General features: G+C 35.4%; 1 protein-coding gene across 2 annotated transcripts in view; it reads right to left on the reverse strand.

Moving 5' to 3' along the window:
* SCN2A (sodium voltage-gated channel alpha subunit 2) overlaps positions 1-22,123 on the reverse strand; it is a 137,628-nt gene that overhangs the window by 35,285 nt on the left and 80,220 nt on the right. For both annotated transcript variants that reach the window (XM_061436464.1, XM_061436454.1), the window contains exons 12-17: positions 19,754-20,101; positions 15,803-15,935; positions 11,344-11,582; positions 8,487-8,660; positions 6,188-6,544; positions 441-920 (exon numbers count right to left, since the gene is read on the reverse strand). In XM_061436464.1, coding sequence (XP_061292448.1) covers positions 441-920; positions 6,188-6,544; positions 8,487-8,660; positions 11,344-11,582; positions 15,803-15,935; positions 19,754-20,101 — 1,731 coding nt within the window. The remainder of the gene's footprint in view (positions 1-440; positions 921-6,187; positions 6,545-8,486; positions 8,661-11,343; positions 11,583-15,802; positions 15,936-19,753; positions 20,102-22,123) is intronic.

Here is a 22,123-nt window from a genome sequence, read left to right on the forward strand (position 1 = left end):
AACTAAATACAATCACATTTTTTGTTATTCCATAAGAGCAAAGAATGTAACAAAATGAGGATTGGAACTGCCCGTCACCAAGCATTTTTCTAGTATATGCAATAAAATACCATTGTGGGAAAATTATAAGGAAGAAAGTGGATAAACTGAGGCATTGTTCACAAATCAAAAATTATTTAAAATCTTTTTAAAAATTCATATTAACCTGAATATTAATATTATCAGCAACTCAAAATGGTGACTACTTGAAAGAATGAATTAACTATATTTTGTTTAGCTATATACTTTTATATTGTCAATTAATCTATCACCAATTTTGCCACAGAAATTGTATGAATAGGTATTTCCTATTTTCTTATAGAAAGAAAATAATTTTTAAAAGTCTGGATGGTTTAAAGCAAACATCATACCAAAATATCTTCTTATGTAGAAATTCCTACCTCTTTGCTTTCTTCCATATCTGACTCGCTGCTGAATTCTTCAGTATTTAAATTTTCAAAGTCAGACTCTCCGACAGCAATTGGTACAGTCACAGTGAGGCTGGGGTTGTTTATGAAGGACATGTAATCACTTTCATCCACGACATACTTTTCTACACTGCTGCCGATGCCACTGGTAGTTCCATTGCCATCTTTGAGATAATTGAGGTCTTTGCCTATTTCTATCGTGGTATGGTTGGAAATACAGCTGTCTTTTTTGTTATTTAGATCTTCAAGAGGTTTAATTTCATCTAAAGCTTTCTGCTTTCTAACAAAGGCTTTCTGAATAAATTCACGTATTTTTCTTTTAACAAAATCGATTCCTTTTTGCATCCTTCCCACAGCAATCTGGAGATTATTCATTTCATTATCATCATCAGTGGCGGCAAGATTGTCAGAACTGAATGAACTCAAGAGTAAGGCTAGGAAGAGGTTCAGAACCTAAAACACAATAGGAAAGCTGGTGATCAAAACATTCCATTGTTTCTATTGCTCCGAACTACAAATTTTCCAAAGTTGTTCTTACACCTCACTTTTTGCTAATAGATATTCTTTCTAATTTATGATAAACTATCCTGGAAAAAAAAATACCCAGCCAATAATACTACATTAACACTATTTACATTTTAGTCATTGCAAAATTACTAAAACCACTGCTATGTAAAACTTCTATATTAAGTTCATTTCCAAATGAAAAATTTTTGCTATCTATATAACTATACAATGAAAAAGGGAAAAAAAAGTTTTGTTTGGGATGTTAAGTATTTTCCCCATGTAACCTGGGTTTTCCAGGACACTGATAATTTATTATACTTTTATTCCTGAACCAAAGATGATTCCACTACATTTAAATATTATTTTATTTTTATGTTTGTATGTATTCTTGCACTTTAGATAACATCAATTTAGAAAAAATATATACCTACCACTAGATCAAAAATCTCAGTTTTTGGTTCAGAAAATCAGGCCACTAGATTTATATAGCAGTTGCAAATAGTATTAGGAAATGGTTACAGACCACTGATTAACAACTTGAGTCTCCAAAAATAGGACCCACTGATATGGGTTAGCAAAAAGATAAGTGACCATAAATCTGCTATGTACACTCAAAAAGAGGTAATTTACTAAGAAATAGAACACTCTCATGGACACAAGACCAAGTATATGAGTCCTTGATCATTCAAACAGACAGAACAATGACTGAAAAGGATATGGCCCTGAAGGGGTCCAAAGACAAAAAGTAAATAATACAGAAGAGGAATTCTAGGAAAGGTTTTCAGTGGAACGCCAACGAAAAGGATGCTGCATTCTTGCTGTACTCCTATCTTTCTAATAGGCTAATGAGCCTCAGAGTTCCTTTGTTTAACCAGTTATGAGTCAGTCTAAACAATGGTGTTAAGAAAGGCAAAAACCTATAAGATCCAACAAGGACTGCACATAATTCTGTGAGTCTATACTGACATCTTTCAGTTGCTACACCATGGTTGCTAGTACTCATACTAAGACTGATCCTTCACATCTGAAATTTACCAGTGAAGTTATATTTTATGGTGATTTGCCTTGAATGTATTTTTTGGATAAAAATAGATGAAAGAGAAAAAGTTAAATGCTACATTTTGGGTTTTATCCCTAATCAAACTGAATTTTGGTACCATAATTTTTTCTAGATTTGATTAAGGTTCATTAATGAACTTTTTCTATTAGGAACTTTTTCTTGACAAATATTAGTCAACCTTCCCAGAGTGAGATCCAACTCTCAAAGCTTTGGAGCAGGTATCTATTATGTCTTTTACTGTTATATCTTATGATAAGTCCATTCCCTTTTCACATTAGAATTAAAGCATTGGGTAAGAATCAAGTTTATTTTCTCAGTGCTAAGCTTACAAGATTGTTGTAAGGATTCAGTTAAGGGATCCATGTGGCCCTCACAAAGCTACTGGCACACGGTAAACACTTGAGAAAGTTTAGTTGTTATATCACTGTTACTATGATCCAACCTACTCTCTGTTATACTATCTTTCAATTTACCTTTTTTTGTTTTCAATCTAATCTCTTTTTCTAGACCTCCTTTATTACCAAAGGGTATTGATCAGTGTAACAGCTGACCAAGGTGGTGGGTGTGACCAAAGGCAATTTAAAGAAATACAGTTCAACAAGCTTACTCAGGAACTGAAACCTGGGATCCTGTTTCACACATGGTCATGGACAGACTCCAAATTATTCTCTTGGAATAATGATTTCCATTTGGGATTCAAGGTTGAAACATATTGTCAGTATCAGTACTTTTTCTAGCCTGATTTTTAATTGGTGAGAAAAACTCATTTTCACATCCCTCTTGTGTGCTGCTAAGTCACTTCAGTCGTGTCCCATTCTGTGCGACCCCATAGACGGCAGCCCACCAGGCTCCCCCGTCCCTGGGATTCTCCAGGCAAGAACACTGGAGTGGGTTGCCATTTCCTTTTCCAATGCATGAAAGTGAAAAGTGAAAGTGAAGTCGCTCAGTCGTGTCCAACTCTTAGCGACCCCATGGACTGCAGCCCACCAGGCTCCTCCATCCATGGGATTTTCCAGGCAAGAGTACTGGAGTGGGGTGCCATCGCCTTCTCCATCTTGTGTGCTAATGCCCCACTTAGAGATAGAGGTTGCTACTTCTAGATGTGATAATCTTAAAAAAAAAAATGTATTCTTTTTCTGCAGCACCTGTCTTAAACCTGTAAGAGGATTTCTGGCCATAGTGTTAGCAAACCAAGATGATAGCCTGGGAAAAGCAATCTATAGCCCCACCTCTGTCTTGTCTGTGGACTAGGCAGTGATTACTTACACCTCTTGTGGTCGAGCATTACATGGCAGTTTATGTGTGCTTACAGGAGGTTATGTCAGCTTGTCTTTGGGGGACATTAACCTTTTTGGTGAGGATGAGAAGGAAGAATTGTAAGAAGCAGTGCACTGGGTTCAGTCAACCTTATTTAAGGAAATGTGATATGAACATATTTCCTTAATAGTGATAAACATGACAGATATTTTTACCACCTTAGTTACTCTAGAAAAAATATACAAGATATCACAAAAGGAGGGATACTTTTTAACTTATAGTAAATAAGGAGATTCTTCAATTTTTTAAAAAAAAGTACAGAATTTAAATATATGCCAATAGATGGAAATTATTATTTTATCTGTTATACCATTTTATGTATATGTAGCAATCCAAATTAATACAAATGACATCCATAGGTATGAATACTTCCTGAAATTCTCTTCTCAACTTGAAATCCTTTGTACAGTTAGAGAAATGTGTCCTATTTCAGTAAACTAAAGATCATATGTGGTATGTTGAGTTTCTTTAAATTCACTATGTTTTCTGGCTCCATAAATTCTACCCAGATTCCACCTGCTCATTGCCACTTTCCTGATAAAAAGACATCTGTAGCGTTCAACTGTCTACAGGAAAAAATATTCAATTCGGTAATGCATAATCAGTCTTTTCATAAATTAAACTCTACACAGTCTGGCCTCAAACACTTTCTGCTACCCCACTATGAATTTTCATTGCTTGCATCCAGTCTTCTCACTCATTGTTGTTGGATTCTGTTCTCTGCCTTCTATTCTCTTCTTCCAATGTATGCCAGATATATAAGTGAAATCAAACCAAATCTAAAATACAAACCAACGACATTTTCTCTGTTTTTCTTCTATGTAGCCCTGTGATTGTTTCTTCCTGTTCCATGCATTCCTGCATCTTCTGAAATCAAGCAAGTTATATCTGGAATTGTAGTGGTTTTAAAATTATTTGATACTCATCCCTTCAAAAGTTAAAGTCTAATCCCTTTTTCTTAAATGTGAGCTCTTTTTAATGACTAGTCAATAGAATATTGCAGAAGTGACAGAATGCAACTTCAAGATTAGAACATTAAGAGCTTTCTCCTTGCCCTTTGCTTTGTGTCTTGTGCTCTGGAAGAAAAAGCCAACTGCCATGTCATGAAGATAATCAACTCCAAGGCAAGATCCATGTGGAGAGAAACTGAAGCCTTCTACCAACATCCAGTAAGGCTGAACTGGGACCTCTCAGCAAAAGCCATGAGAGTGAGCCTTATTAAAAGTCAATTTTTCAATCTTAGTCAAGATAACTGTCTCCCATCAACATCTTGATAGAAATATTTTAACTAACCTATAGAAATTATGAGATAATTAATAAATATGTATTGTTATAAGCCACTGTTCACATTTCTGGATTGTACACTATTCATGTTTCTTGTTATTTTAAGAACAGGTCAGAATTAAAAACAGGATACTGAGAAGACTGAAATATTGCAAAAAATAGAAAAAATTAATAATTTTTTGTTTTTTTCCCTTTCCCTTTTCTCTTCCTCTGGGGGACTGAGCCAGTCAGTCCACTCTAAAGGAAATCAGACCTGAATATTTATTGGAAGGACTGATACTGAAGCTGAAACTCCAGTAATTTGGCCACCTGATGTGAAGAATTGACTCATTTGAAAAGATCCTGATGCTGGGAAAGACTGAAGGCAGGAGGAGAAGGGGATGACAGAGGATGAGATGGTTGGATGGCATCACCGACTCAATGGACATGAGTTTGAGTAAGCTCTGGGAGTTGATGATGGACAGGGAAGCCTGGAGTGCTGCAGTCCATGGAGGTGCAAACAGTTGGACACGACTGAGCCACTGAAGTGAACTGACTGGGGGATTGGAGGTTACTTTTAGTATGAAAGAAAATGAAGTCTATAAATTGCAGACTTTAAAATATTGGTTATGATAGTCCTTGTTCTATTCCATTGAGTTGGGGCCTGATCAAGCAACTTAGTATAATAAATTTAACATGTGAGAGTCTGATCCCTCTCAAATAAATCTATTGTCCTTTCTTCCCCAACCACTGGGTCCACTATTTCCTGGCTTGGGATGGTCTACTTTCTTCTCAGATCTCAATTAAAGATATTTTCAGGTCTGAACTCTTTGACAAAGCCTTCTGTGATGATCCTTGCCATCACAAAGCAACATTTCCATCTTGTGAACTTTACATACAACACTTTGCTTGCACATTTTTTTCACTTACTCTTTTTATTCCTGTTTGAGTAAATGTCCTATCACTATGCCATATTTATCATCCTACCATCGTTCCCAGGCCTCCAGGACTCAGTAGAGGTGTGTTGGGCATAGTTCATTTTACACAGAAATGATAACAAATGATTCTTGAGTCAGTGTTACTTGTTCATACTGTCATTTCTATGCAACAAATACTGATGTGCTTTTAATGGACTGAGATGATCACTATTTTTTTTTTAACTCCAACTTGCAGAGATCCCAAATGTGAAACATTTTCAGGTGACAATATTGTTAGTATTTATAAATAAAATGAATGACTGTCTAATAGCACCACCATGCTTTAGCATAAGAACGGAAAGATAAAAGCCAAAAATGGCCCTCTCCATGGAACAGTAAGAGGTACAGAGATGAAGAACAACTTTGGTTCAAAAGATATTTTAAGAGCTTGTGTTACATGTCAATTACAGTTCAATATAAAGGGAAAAAATTTAAAATAATATAAGCAGATATTAAAAAGAGTTCATGTAGATTTCTATAGTCTGATCTATAACTGACTCCTGCCATCATGAAGAATTGACACTTGATTTAAACAAAACATTCCTGATGGTTACATTATCTTTTACTGAAAATGAGAAAAATGTTTTACCACATACCACCAGGTTTCCAATGACCATGACCATCATGAAGACAGTAAGGCACATGGTTTGACCGGCGACCTCCATGCAGTCCCACATGGTCTCTATCCACTCTCCACACAGCACCCGGAACACAATCAGGAAGGAGTGGAAGAAGTCATGCATGTGCCAGCGAGGGAGTTCACAATCATTGGAAATCTTGCAGACACATTCTTTGTAGCTCTTACCAAAGAGCTGCATGCCGACCACGGCAAAAATGAAGACGATGATGGCCAACACCAGGGTGAGGTTACCCAGAGCCCCTACAGAATTGCCGATGATTTTAATTAGCATATTCAGGGTGGGCCAGGATTTTGCCAACTTGAAAACTCTAAGCTGAAAACAGAAACAAGGTCATTACTGCTCTGCATTTGGAAGAATCTGTATATTTGTTTATAGGGAAAATCTACAGTGTCTCAGTTTTAGGTGATGGGTTATTTGTGTGCCAAACTATTGTCTATATTCTTCATTTTGAAATAGTATATATTGTAAATAAAATAAGAATACAGTTCTTTTTTAATTGGTATTTAAATTCCATAATCTTACATAAGCATTTATACTATTCTTTTTGTTTTTCTGTAAGGAGCTGAAATACCTAAAATTAATGGTGATTCATTAGCAGAAACTGCTTCAGAGAAGTAGAGGCTATAATAGAGGCTCTCATTATTTAAAAGCCCAAAATGGGTATATTTTTCAGTGTACTTGAAATATCATGCTGAAATGCACAAGTGTAAACAACATTAACACTTAAATTAGGTAAGATACAAGGGAAAAACCAACTAATTTCTTTAAATCTTAGACTACTTTGACCTTTAGCGTGTTGTAATATTAGGCTATATTTTAAAGGAGATTTATTATATTCAAATAAGAAATACTTGGACTTGAATAAAAAGCTGTATTTTGTCAACCTTTATGTCTTCAGTGATTTAATTAATCAACTCATTATAGTGCATAAATGGCTTGCCACCACTATGCCTGACACATTGGTTATATTAGCTCATAGAAGCCTCTAGAGTACCATTTACCATTAAACAGCATCAGCATTTTATTTCTGATGCTTCAGTAAATGTCAGGCTAAGAGTAGTGCATTATTTAATGGCAACTAAGTGACCCAAAGGAGCAAAGATAAGAACCAAAAATTTTAATTTATTCCCAGAGAATAATTAATGCAAAACAGCCTGATATACTAAGCAAGACAATAGTGATATTATGCTTAATACCTTCCTAAACTGCATCACATTATCATAAAGACCTACTAAGCTTTTAAAAAGTAGTTGCCCATTTTCACTTGTTATATAATCACTCCTAATTTTTTTTTTTAATCCTTCTAGCTTCAAATTAGATCCACAGCTAAAGACTAGGAAAGGAAATCACAGCTCTAAGGATCTTAACATGTTTGAAAATAGTAAGTTTAAAAATAAAATAAAATTAAAAAAAATAAAAAATAAAAATAAAAATTGAAAAAAAAATGAAAATAATAAGGAAATTTCTAAATAGACTTGATCACAAATTCTTGAAACTAATCACCATTTAGGTAGGTTGCCTATAGGAATCTATCTTTACCACCAAATACAATGTCTGTTGTTTGAAAATAAATCACAAAATGTTGGAGCCAACTCAAATATACAGCACAATAAAACATATCAAATTTTAAATGGAAATGGGTCAAGTGATATTTTGTCTTTTAATTTAAAAAGAGGCCTAAACTTATTAAATATAAATAACAAATGAAAAAGCCTTTCCTTAAAATTAAAATATTATACAGGCAACTTTTCTTAGAGAGTGGATTTGGTGACTTCCTGCCTGGCTAAAGGCACAGATGAATAGAAGCTCTGTCGTCTTCTCTGTGCACTCTACCCAGTCCCGAGTCTTGTATGGGGGCAAAGTGGGCAACTCCATAATCTCTTAGCCTCTGGTAGAAACTGGAGCCCATCCAAAGCCCCAGTCAAGCCCCTTATTATGTTTAAGCAAACCCCATATACCTGAGAGGTATGTATTGTTTTGTTTAATTTGATTTAGGATTATGTATGACCTCCATTTTCTCTCTTCCCATTAGCCTTGACATTCAATTACTAAGGAGAGAATTATTGGCTGTTCATTTGAATTAAACTTAATCTGTGCATTAAAACTGTAATGAAGAAGAAACTACCATCTGCTTTGTTAGAAATATATTCAAACAAAATTAAAGCTATGGGAAATCTTTCAATTTTTACAAGAAAAGGGTGACTACTAATTAAATTATTTATAAAAATATTGTGGTTACTCTCAGTTAATTTACCAGTCGAAATGATCGGAGAACTGACAGTCCTTCCACATTTGCCAAACCAAGTTCCATTAAACTAAGGCTCACAATTAAACCATCAAAAATATTCCAGCCTTCTTGAAAGTAATAATATGGATCCATGGCAATTATCTTGAGAAACATTTCTGCTGTGAAGATCCCAGTGAAGACCTAAGTGAGAAATGTTTATTACATGAGTGATGACTCTTGAAAGCATAAATAACTATTAAGCAATTTAATTTAATCCCAACAAATCACAATTTAGTTCTGAGTTTTAAAAATTGATTTAGACCCAGGAAATTAGTATCCTCAAATGGTTTGTATTCAAGTTGATATTTAATTTTTTACTAAAGTCAAGGTTTATCAAGTGATGAAGAATATAAGAATTAAGACAGACAGTAAAACTAATATTCTCACTTTTATATTCTTAAGTGAAAGGTTCAGGTTACTCATTGCAGTCAACACCCTGACTTTTCCTCTGATCTCCCTAGCTTTCCAAAAACTCACCAAATGATTACCTATTAGGGCATTCTAACCCTAGAACCAGATTGACTGGCTTAGAAATGGTTCTGTAATTCCAACCAGGCTGATGGTATTCAATACTTGGGCTTGTGTTAGAAATACTAGTTAAGAGGCATACTCCTTCTGCTTAATGAGTGGTGTCAGTAGGATAGAAGTTGGTAGAACACTACCCTCAAAAGAATATCCAGCCAGAGATGAAAGAAACATACTGGGAAAAGGCTGGCAAGAAGCTAACTCCCAATGACATTGATTGGGAATTTGAATCTAGACAGATTAAAACCTGGAGCTATGCCCAAATGGACTTTAGTTACTTGAAGTAATGAATTATTTTTTTAAATTTATTTTGCTTATTTTTGCTTAAGCTCATTTGAGCTGTTTCCTAATACTCATCTCCATAAAGCTTATTTTATCCCTTGCTCACTTTTTTATAGATAATGTTGAGGTGATTCCTACATATGTGAAAAAATTTGGACTAGGTACCATTATTGTCCTTTCCTAAAGTTCTGTGATTTTGGGGCACAGCCTAAAACAGTCTCTGAAATATCTTTTAGAGTCTCTGTTACAGTATTTAGAGCTTTCATTGCTCTGTCAATTTCTCATGGGTATAGATCCCCTCACTGTAAATGCAGACATTCATAGTATCTACCTGAGGACTGACTTTGTGGGTACCTAGAAAGAGGGATTTTATGTAAACCATTTAGCACAATGCCTGGTACAAAACAAGAGGTCAGCATATATATTGTAACTTTATCAGTTAAGACCTATCTGGTTATAACAGAACAATAATGGTTACTTCAGAGTCTAAAAATATTGTGTATCATCCTTCAGAATATATCATTTACTATCTATATAGAACCTGTCTATATGTTCATTTATCAAGGTGGGAGGTTCATGAGAACTTAATAAACCTGTTACATTGATATCAATATATTTTTGTTACCTGAATTTATTCATTTTGACTTTCATTTCTATCACTCTACCATGTAGCCATGAATGTTAGTATAGAATTTTAGGTTAAAAAATATGCAAAACTTAATAACCTCAGATATGCAGATGACACCACCCTTATGGCAGAAAGTAAAGAGGCACTAAAGAGCTTCTTGGTGAAAGTGAAAGAGGAGAGTTAAAAAGTTGGCTTAAAGCTCAACATTCAGAAAACGAAGATCATGGCATCCGGTCCCATCACTTCATGGGAAATAGATGGGGAAACAGTGGAAACAGTATCAGACTTTATTTTTTTGGGGGGCTCCAAAATAACTAGAGATGGTGACTGCAGCCATGAAATTAAAAGACACTTACTCCTTGGAAGAAAAGTTATGACCAACCTAGATAGCATATTCAAAAGCAGAGGCATTATTTTGCCAACAAAGGTCCATCTAGTCAAGGCTATGGTTTTTCCAGTGGTCATGTTGGATGCGAGAGTTGGACTGTGAAGAAAGCTGAGCGCTGAAGAATTGATGCTTTTGAAGTGTGGTGTTGGAGAAGACCCTTGAGAGTCCCTTGGACTGCAAGGAGATCCAACCAGTCCATTCTGAAGGAGATCAGCCCTGGGTGTTCTTTGGAAGGAATGATGCTAAAGCTGAAACTCCAGTACTTTGGCCACCTCATGCGAAGAGTTGACTCATTGGAAAAGACTCTGATGCTGGGAGAGATTGGGGGCAGGAGGAGAAGGGGATGACAGAGGATGAGATGGCGGGATGACAGAGGATGAGATGGCTGGATGGCATCCCCGACTCGATGGACGTGAGTTTGAGTGAACTCCGGGAGATGGTGATGGACCAGGGAGGCCTGGCATGCTGCGATTCATGGGGTCACAAAGAGTTGGACACTACTGAGCGACTGAACTGAACTGAACTGAACTGAATCATTTATAAATTCCTAAAATGTATAGGAAAAATTCAAACAGAAATAATAACCTCTATATGATGTTTCTTCCTTTAAAAATCCATTTTCAGGTATGAGCAGATATTTCAAAATTATCTGACTTAATATGTTTGACAAATGTAAACATGTCTGAAAGAGTCTATTCTAAATACCTGAGGAACACATCAGCATTTTACCATAGATCTATGTCCCCTGTAATTCATAATGATCTTTTTAATGAATGGGCAATTTATATTTAATTCTAAGTCAAACTATAAATAAAATCTTTGACTCTTTTCTACTGCTTAAATGAAGCAATATAATTTGTTATAAAAAAGTAATGCTGAACTTTTGTTGCCCAAGTAAATATGGCCAGTTAATTCATATTTAATTTGAGAGTGATATGTGAAATTCATTAAAGTAACCATAAACTCTTTCAATGAGCAGAGTAATCCTCAGTGAGCCTTACCAGGTTCCCAACTGACAGCACACTGCTAAACTGCTCCGTCATGGGATAGTGCTCCATGGCCATGAAGAGGGTGTTTAAGACAATGCAGATGGTGATGGCCAGGTCAACAAAAGGGTCCATCACAACCAGGTTGACAACATGTTTCACCTTTAACCATGGCTTACAGCAGTCCCAAATCAAACACATGTTAGCAAATTTATACCAGCACGGTGGGCATTTCTGTCTGGATTCTTCAAGTTCTGGAAGAAAACAGAATACTTATGAAAACTGCTTTCTCCCTTTCAAGAAGCCTTTGGTTTAAATTGAAAGTGACTCTTAAAAAATTCTGAAGTTGTTAAAAGGCATTATAGGTTAATTTGATGGTTGAGCAGGAAAGCAGTGATAGACTAGCTGTCATAAAAAATGTGGAAGGGCTAGTAAACTTTACAAATGTGTCTTAGTTAAAAATGGTTTCCAAGATTCTATCTATAACATTAAACTATCTGATAATTATCTTCAAGGCTATCATAAATTAATGGGTAGGACTTGCGTTGAGTATACTTAAACGTCATCTATGTTCCAGATAGAGCACTTATATTATGAAAGACTGTCTCTCAGGAGAAGTCTTTAAAATCTTTATTAGTCATGATGAATTTCAGTTTCCTGGATTAGATGTGTTTTTTGGGGTATTTTAATGAAAGAGTTTTGTTAGTATCACCAATCTTAAAAGTTTCTGGTTAAACCTAATTTGATATAGTATTATATATTAAACTTAGCAAGACTCTTTTTTTCCTCCACATTTCTTGATTTAACTGGATGACACAAAAGAAAAGGAAATATCCACCCTAAGAAAGTGAGATCCTCGCTGTTTCACAAAATGTGACTGATGCACTACTGGTAAAATGCAAGAGGATCTTAGATGGAACATATGTATAATCAATACATTTTCATGAAATGCATTTATTTTAATGTGTTAAAATAACAATCACACCAAACCTATGATAAAAGATTTCATATAAAAACACATTTACTTAAGAAAATAGTATAATGATTTCAAAAAAGAATTTCAACTAAATAATAGAGAAAAGACAGAAATGCACAGATCTTTAAGGTGATGCTCAAAATACATAAAAAGTAAATATTTGCAAAGAATTTGGGAGAAGTAGAAAGTGGGAAATTATCTACTATTTTTCTTTGGTATATTTATCTCAATCAGTTATTGAGTGAGAAAAGGATGCAGTTGTTGTTTTCTGCCAATATTACACTCTATCACTTGCTCAGCCAAATGTGAGACCTGATTAGCACTATAATTGAGGAAAAAATTCTTTGTTCATCAATAGCATAACTGACTCTGGTTGGTCAATTTAGTATTCTTACTGTGGCAACTGTAATATCTCTCCAAATCTGGGACAGTTTACTAGGAATTAAACTTTTTAAGGAATTCATACAATGGACAAACACTACCATAGGTAGTGGTTTTTGCTTTGCTGATAAACATTTACTACTAATTTTATAAAGTTTGTTAGTTCACTAAAGTAAATTAATTTCCTGATTATTCTTCACAGAATTTCATTAGAAGCAGATTCTTCAATTGTGTCCTTAGATACTGAAATACTTTAGGTACCCAATTTATTTCCATTTCTCTTCATATGTAATTTTCTAAACAATAAAGAATAGTTAAGTTGTAAATCAGAAGAAAACGTATAGTTTTTATGTGTTGTTTTATAGATGCTTTTAAGACTCCCAAATAAACTCATATTTATACTGAAGATAAAAGGACAATATCATTTACAGTAAATAACTAAAGAGAACTGAAAAAAATCTCTTTCCTTATGTACAGTCAGCATAAGTATTTTTTAAAATGCTACTTGCAGTTTAGTAGATAAAGAGAAGCAAACAGAAAAAAATAAGAGAAAAGGTCAAAAGGGAAAACACAGCCAGTGTTGCTCATCTTGACACCAGGAAGAAGTGGAGCCGAGTTGTTAAGTTCTAAAATAAAATCATTCAATTATTCATGCCAAAAAGAAAAAAGAATTATTACACTTTGAAACAAAACAAAGCACTCAGGAGAGAACTACAGCCACGTCTCCATCATCCTGGGTGGGTTATCCACACTGAGACGCATTTACAGCTCAGTTTATGTCTTTCTGGCTTCCCTCAACTCCCCAGTGCTTCCTCCTCACCTCCCACCAGTCCTCCCAAAGATGTGCCCAGGAAATATTTCCATGTGGTTTTTGCATTTTAAAAACCTGAAAAGGAAACAATTCATTTCTGTGTGTCTCCTACAGTGTCATTAAGTAGGAGCCTATTCATTACCCTGGACAATGGAAATTGAGCTGTAGTTCAAAAGAAGGAAAACAAAAGCTGTCAGCATGGGTCAACAAGCCTGGTTGAAAAAAGCAAAGGTGAACTAAAACACGATTAGACTTAGAAGAAAGGATCCCCAAATAAACAGATTATGTCAACCTAAGACACTTTCCCACCATTATCAGGAACCAAAAAGGACTATATTAAAGACACTTCTAGTTGCCTGTGTGCACTATGTAGCTAACAACCAGCCTTGATTAATGCCAGATTCAAAGTGGTTAGATATAACTGAATAAAGAAAAGTATGCTTTGCATTCTATACAACCAATGAAAAATAGAATGAAAACTCAGCCATGTTCTTCGCAAAAAGATCAAGCTAAAAGCTCTGCAGATATTAAAGCCAAACACTCAGTCTCCTGCTTCCTAAGTTACTCTTATCTCTAGGACATCATTTCACTCTAAGCAATTCCATGAGACACATATTCATGGAGGGCGATATGGGAATGTGTGCGTTCATTTTTAACTCTGTATCTTAGTGGATAAGTTCAATTTTGTGGTGGTGGCTTGATGTTTTTAAGTAACTTCTTAGGTTAATTCAAACTTAATGCCATCAGTAGTGCAAATTAGTGTTAATTAAGACTTACCCTGTCTCCTTCTCTACTTCTTGCTTTAGGGAGCAGACATGCTGCTGACATCGGTAGCAGAACCACTGGCAGCTTCCTCTCAGTGGTTTTGCTATGGCAAGGAGCAGAAGACCAGAGAATCTTCAAAAGATTTACCTGGAGGGACAGGGAGGAGCAAGCTACTGGCAGCTGGGGGGGAAGAGGGAGTGCAAGCTAACGCAGGCGAGGTTGGGGAAGAACGTACTGAGTTTAATATCCCATAGGAATCAGTGAAAAGATTTCTGATACTGCATTAGGACATTACGAATGTTGGGACTGTAGTAACTGACATGGCTGTGATATATATGGCCATCTACATTGTGAGATTTTCCTGGCTATGACTCTCAGGTTTTGGGTATTGATATTAAATATCATGGGATCTTTGCATTCAGACTGGAAAATAATTATTCCAATAATCTATACAGTATTAAGAGAAACTGGAACTAACAGAGAAACACGCGCACATGCTTGTGTTCTCTCTTTCTCATTCTCCATCTTTCTTTTTCCTTCCACACATCTACACACACACACACACACACACACACACTTGGGAGGGGAAGGAAAGGGAGGGTTATAAAGTGAAAGGGAGAGAAGGGCAAAGGAGAGCAGGGAGGATGATAGAATACATTTTATATGAAAGTATTTTCCAAGGTGAAATTGATAGCTGATGTTTGAATTCATTAACAGCACAGAAAGGCATAAACATGTGCATTAACAAAACAATGATAAAGCAATCAATAATACTAGTTATTGACTGCCTTCTACATGCCAGAAACATAGGTGTTTTATGGATGAGGTCTTATTTAGTCTTTACAACAGTGTTATTCTAAACATCATTATCAATACTTTACTGATGAACTACAGAGCCACATATAGACACAGAGCCAATAACCGATCACAAATCAAGCTGTCCCCAAATTCTTTATTTTGGAATTATAACATCCAGACCTCTTAACAATATATTAATTACTCATATATAATCAGGAACTAAAGAAAAAGCTGAGATATTATTAAACTCTGATCAGAGAGAGAGGCAAAAGTAGTTTTACAAAATTTTGAAAACTTGGCTTCAAAGTAGTTAATATTAAACCCTAATTTCCATTTTTTTTTCATTTATACTTCTGGTTAAATCAAATGAGCTTATAGCTAGAGTCTCAAGCAGTTAATACAATTCAACTGTGTTAGCATCACTATAAAAATAAACATTTATCATTACATTCCTTTTAATGTCATGCACATGACAAACGTCAACAGTTTAGGAACTTAATCTACCAAGGTTATATTCCAGGTATACCTTGAGTTTGCAGTAGCTTCCTGGAGGCTAAATGTAAAAATCTATATGAGACAACAGAATCCATGTATTGCATGTAGATTTTACTTTTATTTAGTAAAAGGAATAATAATATTGTGGTATCAATTCAGGAAGAATTTAACTCTTAGAATTTATGAAAGTTTTTATCACCATTACCAAAGCACCACCAAGTAACTGTGCTGTAAGACTTCTGACATACCTTCCATGGTGTTGGTCAAAATACTAGCCATACTCATTGCTCTTTGCCTTGCTGTAGGATCTTCCAAAAGATCCATGGAAACATGATAAGAACTGGACCGTCTCTTTCTTATTTCTGTTTCAGTAGTTGTGCCCTAAAAAAAAAATTTCATATGAAATAACTATTATTTTTAAAGGGCAGCAAAACCCAAAGTGTTCCCACAATAGGTGTTATTTAGCTAAATATTCACTGTGCTTTGTCAGATGTAAACAGCTCACTAAGGCATTGCTAGAATCATTGTTCTTGGGAAGGGTTTGAAAGCCCATCATATTCTCAGAATTCAGGGATGCCTGGGTTTGTGATCAAGCTGGACTTTTCTAATTCCTCCATCTTGGGGCTTTGGGCTGGAGGGATCCTGCTTCAGGATAGAACATTTTAGCATTTTAGTCAATCCTATCTAGAGCTTCAAACTGAAACATATTACTCCTTGATTTACTCACATGTTATTAGATCCTTATATATATTCATGTGGTTTAATGAACAAAAAGAACTTTACAGGTTTCCCTAATATGCATCAGTAGTAGCTCTCCTAAAGTGTGAATTCCATATTAAAATGCTTCTGTTCATTATGGACAGGTACAGATACAGGGCTGCACATATGATTTTGTATAGAGCAGATGGGACGAGATGACCTTTAAGCACCCCCACTTTTTTACCTTCACACTTTGCCTTTCCCTGATGAGGCTAAATATTTTCAATTCCAAGAGACAACTTTTTTATTTAAAAAGCTTTTTTTCAGAGAGGAGTTACTTTTTTCTAATGAATTTTACTTTTCTTTCATGGTAAAATTAATTTTAGGGTGACCTAAATGAATGTTCATCCTCATTAATGACAATCCTATTAATGGAGTGGAAATTCTGCTTTTGACTATGTATGTATTAGAGGTAACAAGGTTAATAAAATAATGTTGATTACTGATAGCATAATAAAGTAGGTGAACAGTACTCATATTGCTATATAAATAAGGAAAATCCTCAGAGGAATAAAAGTGACTTCTTCTTTATTATTAGCACTCAGACTTGCATTAGAAATGCTTGAGTCTTGCCCCGGTTTTCTCCTGTGATCACTAACTTCATTGTTTGAACTCTTGAAGTAGGAATACATTTCTGCCCATATTGAAATTCTGGTGAGTTTTTTTTGGAATAGAAAAGAATCAATTCATTATATCATTGCTAAAAATCAAAGATCCCCCATTATTATATCTTGCCTTAAATTAGAGTTTCAATGCCAAGGATGGGTTCTCTTTTAAGTGTAAGATAAAGTTATAAAATTTAGTTTAATTATTATTTAGTTAATTATTAAGAATGCAACATCCTATTAATGTTGCATCAGAACTGAAAATATTTTGCCTCATCAGAGAAAGTCAAAGTTTGGAGGAAAAAAATGGGGTCACTTAAAGGCCATCTGGTCCCTTCTGCTCTATACAAAATCATGTATGTTATCTGATATTTGTCTAATTTTTAGTGCTAGATTTCAAACTCTGTAATGATACTACCAAGGAAATTATTTCTTAAATTAAATTGCTTCAATTGAATTAATGTGAAAATGCAGGATATTGTGTGCTCTGGAAGGTAGCATTTGCCCACAGCTGTTTATTTTCTGTTTCTCTCTGCAGTCTTGCAAAGCCACAGATTTGGTCTGCCTCTGCAGCTCCTGCTATACAATGCTGCAGTGCCCTGCCTCACAGCACTTGATTGCAACACTGAAGGATGGACACCAGGCAGCAGGAAACAGATACTAAACTAGGCTTTGTTTAAACTGCCCAAATTTACCTGCAGAGATTTATTCCACCCTCTGTGATAGGACAGGAGTGATAATTACTGATAAACACTAAATATTTTCTGATGGACTGAAATTCTCTTGCATTTATGTAAAGAAGTTGTAGATTTATTTTTGTGTTCCCAATTAGCATTTATCAAGATCAGAAATACTCATACTTCATTATGTATAAGAACCATGTGGGATGCTTGTCAAGAAAGAAGAAATCACTGATTCCTGGCCTTTTGGTCTGGGTCTGAGTAAATCTGAGTGGGCCCAAAAGTCTTCATTTCTTTCTTTAAACCACTTTTGTGAAGTATTATCAACATGTAAAAAGCTATGTATACTTCACGCTCACAACTTGATGAGTTTAAGGATAAGTATATACCTGTGAACCATCACCATTATCAGTTCATAAACATTTCCATCACCTTCCAGTTTCCTTTCACTGCTTTATCATTGTTACTGTTGCTATTTGGGTTGAGAAGACAGCATAAGATCTATCTTCTTAGCAAATTTTAAGTTTACAATTCAGTATTCGTAGCTCTAGGCACTATGCCATACAGTAGATCTCCAGAACTTATTTATCTTGCATAACTGAAACGCTGGACCCTTTGGTTATCAAACTCAGAGAAACAGAGGAGAATGGTGGCTGCCAGGGGTGTAGGGAGGGGGAAATGAAGAATCTCCATTTTAAGAAGTATCCCAGGGAACTCTGAGGCAAGTAGTCTGATGACGAAATATATTTTGAGAAACATTGGGTAAAAATGAAAATGTTTGTTTCCTTAATCATCTCTTCTTTTCCATTTAAGAAAATTTAAAGAAAATTAATGGGAGGTAATATTGCAATATGGATAGAATGTAGGTTCAGTAGCCAGCATATATAGGGTCAAATCCTAGCTCCATCATGCACAGGCTTCAGTTTCCTCTCTGTAAAATGGAGGTAATATTAATAACTATGATAAAGCATTATTGCGAGGACTAAATGAATTAATACAAGTAAAGTGTTCTGGACACTGTCTGGTACATAGTTAGGCATGATTATTTTTTAAGAGAAGTTGATATTCCTTTTGCATTTTTCCAGACTTTTTCACAATAAAGTTCTATTTTTATTCATGATTTGATCTGATTCTAGGATACTTGAATATTTCTCTGGGAGAAGTGGTGGGGAGAGGCCAGGCAAAAAAAGTAAAGATGATCAATGGCTGTTTCTATAATCCAAGGTAAGAAGTTCTTCTATTTGGTGACTGAAAGCTGACTCCATATTATTTTAATGTGACTGACATAGCTTATCCAACTATAATGAGTAAAATTTGGCAAAAAAAAAAATCATACAAAGAAGACTTAATATGATTTGGTAAACTATAAAGTACAACCAAATTGCTAGAATTTTTTATACTGGCAAATGAAATCTTAAATCTTATTTAATTCCAAAGTTAAAAAGCACTTATGTTTTACAAAGGAAATGTCAATAATATATCCCAGTGTCTTGTATTTAATGAAACTAAATTCCACTAAGTTCTGTATGCATGATTTCTGGCCATTATGTTTATTAAAAAACTCAGGACAGTAATATAAAAATTGAAATCTGCTCTAACAGTTATAACACATGACTTTACCAGGCACTTCGAGTGGCTCCTTTACCATATAAATGTACGATGGTCATTTGATTGGGTGCTAAAATGTTATAGCACCTTGACCTGCCAAGAGGAAGAACATTGCATTGCAGAATTTAGATACATTTAGTAATACTATCTACTTCAAGTGTAAGTATCAAGTTCTTCTTTTAAAGGATTAGAAATAACAAGATGCTTAAGATGGGTATTTATATCATTTCTTGCATTTATTTTGCTTATATTAATTACAAATAATGCATGATAAATTGTTGCTATATTTTTGGCAAGTTTGATACTGTAGTAATAATGATGGAGGACTTCTCATTATAGTCTATGAGATTCAACCTATTTTTTAATTCATTTGTAGAAAAGTCTGAAAGGAACAATTTGACAAAGTAAGTTCATAACTTGACTGAACTGACCCTTGGCCTTTGAAGAGTAGACTCACTAAAACTCATAAAGGTGGAAATAGAAAACCATTCCTGCCTGCGCCAGCCACACCTCCCTTCCCAACAGCTGCAGGTTTCACTGGTCTCACCTCTGGTAGGAGCTGCCCAGCAGGAGATGTGAGGGCAGAAGGGCCCCCAACCAGGGAGACCACTCCGTTGCAGTCCACAGCGCTGTGCATCTTCCCGTTCATGGGCAGAATGGGGAGCACCCTGGAGGCACGGCTGGCCTGGCTGACGTTGCTGTGGCGCCGCTCCCCATGTCTGTGCGGCACAAACAGAGAGTCTCTTCTGCTGTCATTGTCCTCAAAGGTGCTGTGCTCATCATCCGCAAAATCATTCTCAGAGCCAATATCCTTGGCTCGGCCTCTGAAGCTGAAAAGGCTCGCCCTACTGTTGCGTCTTGGAGAGAACAGGGAGCCACGGATGCTCAATAAAGACTATCAACAACAAGGAAGGATACAAAAACAGATGAACAGCATTAAGTGTTCTGGAAAATATGAGCCAGGACTCATCATTTCATAGTGCTGACTTACCTAAGATAAGCCATTGGATGGGTGTGATCAAGGGCTTGTATGGTAACTGCTGGTGGCATTCTGGAACTTTGTCCTGGGTTCAGCTCTTTTCTTTTGCTTTTCCTGTTTCTTCCTTCCTTCATTTACATCTTCTGAGATCTGATTTTCTGTCATTTTCTTCTACTTTACCCATGACTTCAGAGAGTCAGAAATATCCCTGAAGACTGTTTATCATTTCTGGCACTCAGAACTGAAATCTTTACTAAACTCTTCTCTAGAAACTATTCTTATTTAACAATCCAATGGAGAACAATCAAGTACACACCTACATTTAGTTCCTTTGAAGTCAAAACTCCACCAGTTAAGAGTGCACTAGTGACCACAGGACCACACCCCAATGCAGATCTCACCACAGAGAAAAATGGAATCAATCTTGCTAGTAGGTCTATTTAATTATAGTAACAAGGAGCAATTTCTCCTCTTCCCCCTGCATATTTTATAACAGTCCTCATAAATAATTTAAACAAATCAAACTGAAAGACCAAACTGAAAGACTGTATGATTCATTCCCTGATTTTCACTCTTTTGTCTGTCTCAAGAACTCTGAAGAGCACCATATTTACAAAAACCTGGTTTTCACTAAGTGTCTGGTCACAATCATTTGACAATTTTCTAGATGGCTACAATGTCACTGGTGTCATTCATTTTACTTTGATTCTCAAGCACAGTAACATTGAGCACAATGAATCATATGCTGTTTACTATTGCTGCTGCTGCTGCAACTTCACTCTAGGGAGCACTTGTTTCTGCTTCTCCAACATCCATTTGTCCTTTGTCTGTTGACAGTACCCTGATTATCTTCAAGAAATGCTTTCTGGAAAGACCATGATCCAGGTCTAGCCAATGAGTGTATTTCATGCCTCTGGCCAGGGAGACGGGTTTAAAAGTAGGTAGGGGACTCTGAATGGTCCACTGACAGTCACCAATTTCTTTTGCAACTGAAAGGGGTGCATTTTTTATTGAGGTTGCTAAAAACCACTGATTATAAGTTTGGAGCCATGGCAGGCATCTTATCACCATATTGGAGGAATCTGTAGATGTGGAGAGATACTTCGCCTTAGTAACATGTTTTGAGCCCTTGAGTCCAGTGTACCTAAGGCTACTCATTGATATTATTTTCATGATCTAATTCTCTTTTTTGCTTAAGCTGGCTTAAGTTGGATTCCTATGATTATGAATAGAATACCAACTCATCATTTAAACATTACTAGTTTCATCTTTTTATCACCAAAGGATTTAAAGCTAACTAAAATTATCATTTCGCACCTATATATATTTTACATTACCTGACTAATAAGTATTCATTTAATTTTATTTTTAGCTAAAGAATGATTTTCTCAGTGACGCTATGAACATCTATAAAATGTCTGTAATCTTTAAATATTATCTTATATGATCTTAGTCATTATTTACAGAAAGAAACACATCTAAGAATACTGATCTACTCTCCCAGAAGAACTTATTTCTTCTTTTCTTATACTCATGCTTTTTCATCCTATTATCAACTTCATTAGTAAGATAATTCATTTCCTTTATTATTTCCATATGAACATTTTTAAAACCTCTCCTACACTATACAGTTTCTTTCATGTCTCCTTTCTCTATTCACAAGGGACTTTGAATTAGATATAAGGATATAATATCTACAGAATTTGTGACCTACTGGTTGTCATTTCCTCAGAAAGAAAGCCAGACAATAAATGCTTGACAATAGGAAATAAAGTAGAAATTACATATATGTACCACTCTTAGTAACAGTTTATATTTTTATAGTACAAGAACTGCCCTCAATTAGTCCCAGTAGATGGTTTGGAGAGAAATAAGTTATAAAATTAGACACGATGTTTCTCAAAGTTCAAAGGTGTATGTGGCAACTATATGAAAAAT

Source organism: Bos javanicus, chromosome 2, assembly GCF_032452875.1.
Source record: "Bos javanicus breed banteng chromosome 2, ARS-OSU_banteng_1.0, whole genome shotgun sequence".
Classification (NCBI taxonomy): Eukaryota; Metazoa; Chordata; class Mammalia; order Artiodactyla; family Bovidae; genus Bos; species Bos javanicus.